The sequence below is a fragment of the Lingula anatina genome, chromosome 9, assembly GCF_051362555.1.
Source record: "Lingula anatina isolate TDL-2025a chromosome 9, LinAna3.0, whole genome shotgun sequence".
Lineage (NCBI taxonomy): Eukaryota > Metazoa > Brachiopoda > Lingulata > Lingulida > Lingulidae > Lingula > Lingula anatina.
Genome location: NC_141775.1, coordinates 6,507,974 through 6,520,202, shown reverse-complemented (window position 1 = coordinate 6,520,202; position 12,229 = coordinate 6,507,974). Strand labels below are relative to the sequence as shown.

At 38.5% G+C, this 12,229-nt stretch overlaps 1 protein-coding gene across 7 annotated transcripts in view; it reads right to left on the bottom strand.

Annotated features, from left to right (window-relative positions):
• Positions 1 to 7,283: 7,283 nt before the first annotated feature.
• Positions 7,284 to 12,229, bottom strand: part of LOC106167869 (uncharacterized) — a 63,276-nt gene continuing 58,330 nt past the window's right edge. For 5 of the 7 annotated variants that reach the window (XM_086995879.1, XM_086995880.1, XM_086995881.1 and 2 more), the window contains 3 exons: positions 10,785 to 12,217; positions 9,041 to 9,089; positions 7,284 to 8,720 (listed from right to left, as the gene is read on the bottom strand). In XM_086995879.1, coding sequence (XP_086852005.1) covers positions 8,505 to 8,720; positions 9,041 to 9,089; positions 10,785 to 12,217 — 1,698 coding nt within the window. In that variant the 3' untranslated portion in view covers positions 7,284 to 8,504. Of the gene's footprint in view, positions 8,721 to 9,040; positions 9,090 to 9,490; positions 9,521 to 10,784; positions 12,218 to 12,229 lie in introns of all 7 variants that reach the window. The other 2 variants (XR_015331122.1, XM_086995884.1) reach the window with 2 other exon arrangements.

Here is a 12,229-nt window from a genome sequence, read left to right as displayed (position 1 = left end):
TACTTATCATTAGTGTAAACCGTACTAAGATGCTGCATAACTTAGCTTTCTACATCTCTTCGTTAACCTAACCCTTCTAATAATAGAATGTAAATAGTAAAATAGTAAACCTCACTGTTTTGAAACGCTGTGCCATTTTCTAGCCCGAGCCTCAGTTTCACGAGAGCTGGCTGTTCTTTTCAAAACTCACTACTTAATCTTTAGAACCTCGTCGTGGCCCTACTTTTGCCATTTGAATACACGAATAATCACTTACGTCACCAAATAATCTTTCAAACAATAAATAAGAATTAATGACAACATGAAAATATTTTAAATAAATATGAAAGCAAGCAGCAGAATAACGATGCACTGACAATGCCTCATGAGCTAGAAAATAAATTCTTTATGAAAATTAAATAAAGAGCAGCGTCTTTACAGTATGAACATGACATATTAACTCAATGCATCTTTTTCATAAATGTCAGCAGTTGGAAGCAACTTTGATATTGGATGATTCTATGTTCTTAAAAGCATATCTTAACATTAACATATCTTAACACATTCAACATAGGGTTTCTTGATCTAGATTACAAGACACCCCTCATCATACGGAAGATATTAAACTTATGTAAGAGAAGCCCTTATTCAGGGCTGCTCACATTTATGAAGGAAACCTTTAAAGTTCTGTAGAAATGGTTTTACAGATACTTAAACAGGGTGCCCATACCTACATCCATCTAACAGGATCGAACCATCTCTGAGGGGTTTCTCGCTAAATTGCTTTCAGCTTAAGCGGCTTCAGCTTAAGCGGCCTACTGAAGCTGCTAAACTATAATTAATTATCCCCCTCGCAGCTTCAGTAAGCGTGACAGACATCTAAACCACTTCAGTTGAATGCAATTTAGCGAGAATCCCCTTGGAAGATCTGATCTGGAGAGACACCATGACTGCAACAAAAGAGAAGACAATGGCACCACACACAGCAGATTAGCATTTTGCAATCTTATGTTACCACCATATCAATGCAATGGAATATCATGAATTTTAGCGTAAAAATCAGGTGCACAGCAGCAATAAAAGGGAGACAATTTGCTCAAATTGTGAGCCTCTTTATCCCTTTTTTTTTTGTCATCCAACTTGGAAAATGGCACAGAATCCTTATCAAAGTTTGACAAAGAACAGACCTTTTCCAGCTAAATGGATGTTTTTTCCTCTCTCCCAGCACTCCCTGGTTATGGCAGAGATGAGTCTACCATTTTGTGAAAAAGTTTGAAAATATAACATAGGGTCCAGGGGATCGCCTAGGCCAATGACTATTTTTGGTTCCCAAAAAGTCGTAAATCTGCCCATAGTCAGAAAAATCTTGTCCCTATTATGGGTCGGCTTAGCTTCTCTTATTACCCGTTTCTAATCCTTTAATCTCTGCCAATACTGACAGAAGTCCTCACATACTCCATAAGCATCATGTAACACTTTCACAAAACAAACTTTCAGCCTAGAACTACGTATCTTCAAAACCACCGTATGGGTTTCAGATAACATGACAAGAATATACATTAAGGCCTTTAGTCAGGTATTATTGACAACTGCTTTCATATTTCCAAAGTGTTCAAAAGGACTTGCTAAAAAGAAATAATGAAAGTGCAACCTTAGAAAACTCAGAAAACCTACCAAGTGCAAAGGTACAAAAATGATCAAACAAGGAAGCTAGTTTTAAGAAAAGACGAGGAAAATGTTACAATTGAATTATAGCACCCTTCGTTATAGATAAACCACTGTTCTGTTTCCAGCTCTACCATGATGACGGCATCACCATTCGGCACATTCGTGATAAAAATTAATGATGATTTTAACAGGAAGTAAATTACAGCAAAACATTCCCTAGTGGCCCAATTACTTAGAAACTGAACTCCTGTTAATTCAATGCTAATCCAAAGACCCCAGTGAGGCTTTACACCATCTCATTTGACATTCCCTTCGAGCCTACATATTGGTAAAATTTTCCTTTCAACAGGGTATGAAGTTACAGATGAAGCTAATGTTACTGATTTCAATTCTGGAAAAGGATCTCATTTTACGTATCACACACAGATGTTAATCAGCCAACTAAGAGAGAAACATTTTCTCCTGACCAATACACATACTCAATAAGTATAATGAAGTCAATATAAAATCTCATTTTCCTAATGTATTTATCCTATTTCCATGTAATGATAGCTTATTTCCATATATGATATCATATTTCCATATATTTTGCATCAAATAAACCTGTGCATATTTAATTGTTAAGTAACTTTAAAATCAATTTTTGTATTTACATACGACAAATGAATATATTGGCAGCCATCTTGGTTTCTGGTACAAAAATACACTTTTTCAAGTCGGAAACAAGAAGAAATGAAAAATTCAGGTTCTAAACCACACGAATCAATCATAAAAACTTTGCCTAATGGGTGGTGCAGCCAAATTGGATTTTTTGGCCTTTGGCTCATAGACTAGTGTAGACTGCAACAACAAGCAATTTATCATTGTTGGCTTGGCTAAACTGGTCCAGCTAAACAAACGGTGTTATCACTAGTCAACTTATTACAAATAATTTTTTTCACTGTAACAATGATCAATTTGGAATTTTAGAAGTAAATATTTCATTAATGCCTAAAATATCATATTTTGTTAAATATTTGTTTTATATCAAAATGATCTTGTCCTAAGATGGAGATAAATTACCAAACCATATCAAGCACAGCAATTCCTACAAATTTTGTCATAGTGGAATATTAACCATTGCATCATCTCTGCAGGAAGATCAATTTTCTAACATTTTCGACTAATATTGAAATAACTAACAAACTCTCAAGAGGAAACCAGCTGTGTGTGGTTTTTCAACATAACACAACATCATCCAAAGAGACAATTTGAACAATGAGGTTGGGAGTTAATGTAAAAGGTTTGACAAAAGCCAAGGGATGAACCATTCAATGCTATCATTTTTTATCACAAGTGAACTTTTTTACCATCGCCCACATTGACAAGAAGAAAAATGGACTGACAAATTATCTCCAACTCTTCATAAAACAGAAACAATGAAACTATCTTTCTGGCCCATAGCCAGCCATTTCAAAGGGGATGTTCCTTTTTCTGGAAAAAAAGACCTTTTACCATGACACCTTTCTGCACCTAGATCAATTTTTTTTAGAGTGGACCATTTTCTAGCAAAAAAGGCAGTTCTTGGACCTCCCCCCCCCCCCCCCCCCCCCCACCAACCTTGTCTACTGGCCTGCGTTGGTACTGCTATGAATTATTAGACTGTCCTTGTCCCTATCTGTGTGACATATATGCGTATTGTGACTAGTGTACCTTTTTGAACTTTTTCAACTGTAGTATTTATTGGCTGTGCCCTTTGAGGAAATGTCACATTAAGAAAAGATATTATTTATCTATCATTCAATGTTTCTATTTCTAAACGCCCTCAAATTATTGGCTTTCACATTTCCTTTGACAGGCCTGCCCACAGAACATCTATCATTTCCTAGGGCGTCTAAGGGTTCATTCACACTGAAACTATCAGTCTCTGAAGCTCAATCCAACTTTGCAGGGTCTTTCGTTGGATGCAATCCATTTACAGGCCTACCCAACTACCAGACTCGGCACCGAATGATCCTGAATTCACCGGTAGATCAGACCACACTACCTGTTTTCAAGGTGTGAGTCAGCACGCATTACACAGTATCATACCCTTAACAAATTTTGAGTGGTGATGCAATAGCTTTCAACCCCGCTGAGAATCGTCACTATCACATCGCCTACTAGGCAAGAGCGGTGTCGCGTCTGATACTGTGTAATGCGTACTGATACACACCTTGAAAACGGGTAGTGTGGTCCGATTTACCGGTGAATTCAGGATCATTCGGTGCCGAGTCTGGTAGTTGGGTAGGCCTGATTTAAAAGGTCAACACGCCTCCTCATTTCCAACATACTTGTATAATCATCAACTTTGCTGTTTTTTACTCTTTGTCTGTTAAACTGATTGCATTCAACAAGAGTCTCTGCAGAGTTGGGTTGATCTAGGTAGACTGATGCTTTCAGTGGGAAGGAGCCCCAATTACTGTTACCATTATTAAAAAAAAAAAACCTTTACAGGCAGCTGAATTAATCATAAAAACCATGGCTTACCTTCCTACACCACCCCAATAGCAAATCAACAGAACCACCAGTAACAGATATATATCACCTTGCAAAATAATTGAGGCTGACATTGTATCACCAGGTCTATCCTAAAATAGAAGCTAATTGTAGTATTTTTTCCAAACTCTCTTTATTTCAACCCAATTATAACCATGTTCTTCCCAATCAAAGACAGTGCGTGAAAATAACAGGTTTGGCCTATCCACTTATCCTTTCTTAATCACACATTCTAACTTTGCCATTCTGATATTCTCAATATTCTTAATTGACTGACACCTTTTTACCTTTCACTTAACAAATAGCCTACTCCCTGACCATCTTTTTCACTTTTTACTGACAGAAAAAGTCATCTTCCATCTGTATAAATACATCAATGCTAATTCTTGTCAAGGTCACATAAAGGTCAAAGTTTTAATTGCATTTACAAGACAAGTGCCTGTAATTATCTTACATGTCCATCTTGTTCAGTCTTACTGGTGATAATCACCATCATCCGAGATTAAATCACCCACAAGAAAGTGTGCCTACAGTGTAGAAGCCGAAATAATAGCAGGTGGAAAATAAACAAGTGTTCTATAATACCAATAACAAGGGTTCTGTAATACCAATAAGAAGATGAAAGACCTATTTCCAGAGGCATTGCAAGGACTTCATGTTTTATTCAGCAACATCAGGAGCAGCAGCTGGATTTCTGTGTTGTCAGGAAATTGGAGAAAGCTTCTGCATACAGCATTAATGGGTTTGCTCACAAGTTAGCTTTATAGCTTCTTTTTTGGCTACTGACCCTCCCCCCTCCCCCTTGGGTACTTACATCCCCGGCTGAAGGACTGGGTATAAGAAAAATTTTATACAACCTGCAATTTCTTATCTCCCATAAAGCTTCTTGATCCTGAGCATACCACTTAATAACATCCCTGCAGTTCATTTATGTCTAGTAATTTGATCAGAAAAAAAAAGGAAGAAAATTCAAGCAATCAGCTCTCACAGTGAACCATCATTCCAGGCTGCACATGACATTAAATCCATTTTAATCTAAAGTTTAAAAAATTGGGCAAGAAAAAACCAATTAAAATGTTATCAATCTCCAATTCTACAGCCCAGAGAGCACTTTAATCAAAGTGACAGATTAAAATTCCATCAAGGGCAGCTAATCTTGGGAAATTCTAGATTTACAGTGAGAAGGCTCATCAGACAAATAGTTGCTGTTTTTTATATATAAGAAATACTAGAAATGAAAAATGAAAAGGCAAACTACCTTGTGGGATTAGGAGAGACAATATCCAATATCTAATTTCATGATCGAGAAAAACAGGATGTGGTGGTGATTTTAGGAGATTGAACATGTGACAGATGATATAAAAAGATCATAAGTGGATGAAAAAAATGAGTGTGTTTTATTATCAGAAGATAAAGCCGCAACTAAATCATCAAAAAACCTGTAATTGGACTTACCAAAAATGCTATGCATGCTCAGGATTCCATGCCTTTACAAAATTGCTGCAGAAAAAATGGAACACAGTGGTCAATTCATCAAATTTGAACATTCCCCTGTCCCCCCCCCCCCCCCCCCCCCCCAAAAAAAAATTTGAGAACTGTCAGAGAACGTACATGACTTTGGGTAGTAAGATAAGTGGGAAGAAATGGTTTGATGACCTTACAACTGAGGTTCTGGGGGCTGCCAAAATCAGCCCCCCCCCCCCCCCCCCACACACACACACACTAAAAAATGGGGGGGGTCCATTTTTTAATGAGGCAAAATAGCATGTCTGAGAAAGCTTCCACTATTTAATCTACTGGAAGTCATCTCATCCTCTTATCAGAACTGCAGTATCATTGTGAACTGACAGTTCAGACAGAGAACTTAGGCCACCATTTTATCAACATCAAATTCCTTTGAGAAAAGCAAGACTTTGTGAATGATTCTGAAGTTTCAGGCAACTGATTGGGCTCAACTCAGAAAGTATAATCTGGGGAGCATCTTAGAATGTTCATCTTGAATAAAATATATTGAAATAAATTAGATTTTTCAACTTTGTGAATATTTTCCACAAATCTAAAACTCTTTTTGAAATGGTAAACAGTTCTATTTGTCTGTGCTGTAAAACAATTATAACAAGAGTCGTTCCTTATGTTGTTAACTAGGGATATACTGGGAAAATGTTTTTTTCACTTAGCCATGTTGTTTTCAAAGAGGTTGTTTTCTATAGAATATAGCTTGTGCTTTTATAAGTCATCAATCAGAAAAAGTTTACTTTTATAGATTAAAAAAAAAGCAATCATGAAAATCTTATGACCTGAAGATCTACTAATGTGACACTGCTGTCTGTAACCTATAAATAGCCAAAAATAACAAGCAATCTCACTGGGCTCTCATCTTCCATATTGTACTGATATTATACAGCTAACTTGACATTTCTATTCATGTGACTGCCTTCACAGGTTGTTAGCAGTGAAAGCAGTTCGGAGGCAGTCAGGTGTGATGGCTTTATGGAACTGACAAAATACTAGGGGGCGTCTTCTCAATTTTCTCCTTTCATACATGACATCAGTGCAACAGAGACATTTTCTGGAATTTCTCCAAATCAGTTGTGTTGTTGACAAAACCAAGGCATCCAAGGTCTTCAAGACATCATAAAACACGAAAAAGCTCCTGCATGACAATCTTGAAGACATACAACTATCCATTACTCAGCTAGCTTGAATCACTTCAAGTGTAAAATGATGGCAACTTTTATTTCCAGACAATTGGATATGTCTATGACTGCTGCAATTTTTTTGTCCATTGTAATTTGTAGTTTCTCAACTCGTAATTGCATTAGGTGTGACACCTGTGATTGTGCCAACGCAATCTTGCTTTCTGACTACTGATGGATCACCAGAGTCAACCCATCTGACATTCTGCCAAACAATTTACCTATTACTAACCCATTTCTCTAATGGATGCTAAAGGCAAGATTACTACAGCAGAAATGAGCAAGTCTAGCTTTCAGGTCCACAGGCCCAGTTGAGAGCAGGGTCTCGGTTAAGACCACTTCCTAACATATTAGTTAGGTTGTCTATTTCTCAGAATGGAATTAAACAGAAAAGTGCACCACGCAATTTAAAAAGGGCCTAAGTCTTGCTTTCAGACAATTTATTCCATGAATAAAAAAAAAACATGTTTCAGAAGCTAATGTATCTTGTTAGATGGTTCATTAGACAAGGTTTAGCATGTTTGTACTTATCCAATTATATATCACTTCTTTACTGTTGCCACGTCCAGATCAATCATGCTAAACATGACATATTTCATATATTCAAATAAACCAGATGCTTTCCATAACAAATATCAGACTCTGAGTAATAGAAATGTACTTGACATGACACTATTTAGCAAAGTGGCATACATCAATTGCAGCATATTTCAAGAGCAGCATTGAAGTGCATAGTTTTCCATCACTCATTTCATACACAAAACATCTGACTATTCCATGGCAGTATTCTTTTTAAGACTCTTTACTAAAAGCTGTTATTAATAATACATCCAAGCAAAAAGCCTCTACGTTACAACATGATACAATTTTTACAAACTTGAGCAGCGAGTAGACTGCATTACATAATGAGGAAAATCCTTGTACATGTACAATATCTATACGTCAGGTTGAATGTAGACCATATAGTCAAGATGCAGTTTTGTATTATGACCAGAACTCTCACTGATACACATTTCCTCCAATTTTGGCAGATATTTCATATCCCTCAGAATAAAAGGTCCAGACCTCTCTTTTGAACAATCACACCACAATCTGGAGAGTTCAACTCTCAGGAATATAACCTCAAGGTCAGTCTCATGACCTCAACAGTGCAATTATTTCCTGGTAAAAATTCAATATCACACACATTGCGTTAGGTGTGATAGTTTGGTTGTGTTAGCACAATCAGGCACACAGCTATACAGTGTGCTGTGCAGTCAGGCGAAGTTCTATTAGATATCCTGGCAGCAGAATCACAATCAAGTTATCTGTCCTTCTACTTGTATTACCAGATGTGTTAGGTGTGAAAATGTGGTTGTGTCAACACAATCACAATCGATGCAGTCCTAGTTTTTTTCATCATTGCGTTAGGTGTGACACATTCAGTCGTGACAACACATTAACAACTGCCAACTTGTCACAATCAAGCATATTCTTTAGGTCAGATTCCCATTGTTTGCAGACACCATTCCACTGTTAATAAGACGTAAAACAATTAATCTATGCCTTCTGAGAACTGTCAAGTTGGCAATGCCGTACAATCCACAACATTCCAATATACTGTGATTGCAGTAGGTGTGACAATCCCCGGTTGTGACAACACAATCACACATCCACACACTCAGGGCTGTAGTCAGGATTGGACAGCAGGTAATTAGCTGCCTGCTCCACATTCCAGGAACAGTTCCTCAGAGCCTCCTTACACCTGGCCACATCTCCCAGCTGTGTGCTCAGTAACATCTTCAGCTTGATGTACTTAATGGCGGTGGGGACGTCCCATTGGGTGCTATCCAAAGCCTGGCGACAGTCGCTGATAGCTATCTGGATTAAAAAAGGAAAACAACATGGTCAGTAAACACATGTGACAATTAACAGGAAAGTCTGTTCTTCTTATGTGTAGGCATTGATGTTTAGGAGTTAAAAATAAAACACTACAAGTATTCACTGAGTAATGGTAATTTGACTGGTATTAAGTCAGTATCCACCCTTCCCTACTGCCCTAAATTTCAATTTTCAAGTGCTGGCAACTATGAATACATTAAAAAACTGAATTCATTAAGGAAATATCATGAATTTCAAGTAAGCGTTATAAAAGAAAGGTGTGGTGGTGGTGAGAGAAAGAGAGAGAGAGAGTTTCTCACCTGCTTTCCAAGAATTTTCTGCATAGCTTCCACCTCTCTACACGGTTTCCTGGAATCAATCATGTCCATTAAATCTCTAATACTGACTATATGCATCATCACTAAACCAATACGTCTTAGTAAATCACATGATCATCACATGACCTTGCTCTAAGGTCACATGATCTTCATGCAATTCATATATATATATATATATAAACATGCATATAACACATTATCTGGCTTCACTCCAGTATCTTTTAACCATGATTTACTACATATGTGGTCAAGATGATCACTCACAAAAAAAAAAATAAAATAAATAAATAAATAAAATTATATATATATATATATATATATATACTGTAACCTTTTTCAAGTTTCACAATTTTAGCCCAAGGTTGTTTGGAGTGATGCCAGAAATATACAACAAAACCACAACAATTTCTACAATATCTATTCTGGACTTACCAGACAGGCACTTTTGTCCTATAATTTTTGCTGCATGTGAGGAAATGAAATAAAAGAAAGCTGTGAACGGGGGCTTGAAAGGGGTTGATTTACACAAGTTTTCCTAAAAATGAAATTTTACAACACTGCTCAAATAGGAAATTCATCTGTTTCTGATAACAAACCTTAGCCATCAAAAAAAAAAAAAATAATAATAATAATAATAAATAAATAAAAACAGCTTGAGCTTTGAATTTGTCTTTAAACTTTCTGGACAGCAAATGATAAATTAAATGATCACTTGTTATACAAACAAAATATGAGCAGTGGTGTAAAATTTGACCTACACAGGAGGGAATCATCTGGCTATATATGTGAGGATATTAGAAAATCTTGATAACTACACAGCAGCAATTTTCTCTGAAATAAATTCCCAAATCTCTTGCACTGTGTAAAGGGGGTGGGGGGGGGGCCAAATGCAAGACAAGCCTCATCTTCAGGATGAACAAAATCATTGATAAGATACCATTTTAAAGCAATGAGGAAAGGGGGGGGGGGGGTGAGTGAAATTACTGCAAGGATGATCAAAATATATGATGGCAGAAACTGGGTGCATTTTGGAAATAAATTTCAAAATCATATACAGGGAATGAGGAAGATTTATAAAATTGTCCACTGTTGTAAAATTAAGTAAAAGCTGAACTTCTTACTTCTTACAAAGTCATACACAAGTAACATGAATATTTTACATGTATCCCTGTATTGGAGAGACTGCATTTCAAGTAATGATTTTAAAGGCAAATTTTAATCAACTGCCTGTCCATAGCCTAGCTTTGATGTCTTGAGACAAGTTTTGGTTGGCAACTTGCTACTGCTCATCTCCAAAAAAAGGACCATATGGACACTGTATTACCAGCTCCGCTTTGACCACCTCAAATCCTTGACTGACTGACCGACTGACCATAGGCTCACCTAGCCCCAATTAGCAAGAGAAGAGAGAATTTGGGCAGATTCACATACACAAGGCATGATGTACATCAGTTCTGGACCACTCAGATGTTGGCCTTATATTTGAATAATGCTCAAGGTGCTGATTGCTTTCTGTCATGTCCCTGACAAAAAGAGTGGACTGCTTGACAACAAGCTTTGGACCAAGCATGACAGAGTGCAACCAACAATTCAGGTGCAATCTGGAGGTATTAGGCACGGTACTGCCCACACTGGTTCAAAAGTGATGTACATATATTGTAGCCTGTGTGTGAACAGCCCTGTCACACAGAGAAAATGAACTTAAAGAAGCCTGCTGTGTACTCACCCAGATTCTCCGGTATCCAAGGCAAATTCCATTAAGTCCTCATAACTAACATTGTCCGAAGTTTTGTATTTAATCTCGCCCTGGGGAAGGCGCTCAAAGTTCACTTCCTCCCTCCAGAAGGGATCAAGATTATTATTAAGTCCAATTTCGTCATTGTTACAATGGACAGTCCTCATGGCTATGTGTGCTTTGCTAACTAACGTCCCCGGGGACGCACTGCGATCTGATTGGTCAGAACTAAATACCTCATCTTCACGATCAAATGCCCCATTGCTCCGAGGAACTGGTGGGGGCTGTGGCAGGTGCGAGCGCCTTTCTCTCGATTCTCCTTCATTTTCCAAAGGGTACTTTCTCTCCCTTGGCTTCTGGTTCAATGTTGAGGGCCTTAAAGGTTTTCTTGGTGGCAGAGGCAGAGGGTTTGAAATGTCAGGACTCTCCCGTCCCTCAGTGCCTACTTTATCTATAGATTCCTTGGAATCACTCTCGGAAGAGTTTCCCTTTAAAGCATCGTCAAATTCTTGGAATTTACGAAAGTAACTTGGTTTCTGAACGGAGGTGCGTCCTCCACTGCTTCCACTTCCTCCGCTGCCCAAACTCTCAGCACTATTACTCTCTTCCTTCTTATCAGCATTGAGACGTGCTGCATAGCGTGGACGCGGGACAGGTCGAGGCGCCTCAGAGTCAGTATTTCCACCCCGGCCAACCATCTGACGTCGTCCACTGGATCTTGGCGGAACCACAAAACCACCTCCTCCGGCTCTCAACATCCTCAGTGGATTCACACTTTCTTCATCTTTGCTTGAGGTGTCTCGTGCTGGGATACCCTGAGGGTCTTTGAGGTTACGATTAGCAGCCGCGATGCCAGACTCACCAGACTCTGAAGTTCTGCGCTGATGCTCCTGAGAGCGTTGTAACCGCTGCTGTCGTGAGTGAGATGGTCGAGACTGTATCGCACTCGACGATCCCCTGTACACCTCGGGTCTGTCTGAACGTTCATCTTCTTCTTCATCCTCTTCCTCTTCTTTCTTTTTTGGCTCCCATTCCGACTCCCTCTTTGGGGGTTCCCATTTCTCTTTCACGGACCCACGAACCACTAGCATATTATAAGCCTCTTGTGCTTCTGGAGGTATGTCCTCATTTGCGTCAGCACTCCGCGCTAACTCGTCTGAAAATGTCCTTTTCTCAGGCTGTGGACTGGTCTTCTTTACTGGGAACTTAAAACTGAACTTTGACTTTCTCGATGGAGTGTCGTTTCCATCGTCTTCATCAGTACTTTTGGGCGATTTTGGTGTCAACTGTTCCTGGGCAATTTGATTCGCCATGGCAATTGCCGTTTCCAGTTGCTTCTCGTCAGACGCAGAGAGCTGCTTCACATACGAATGTCTCTCTTTGCTCCTGCTCTCTGACTTGTCTTTGTCCTCTTTGAAAGGAGTCTGAAAGAAAGT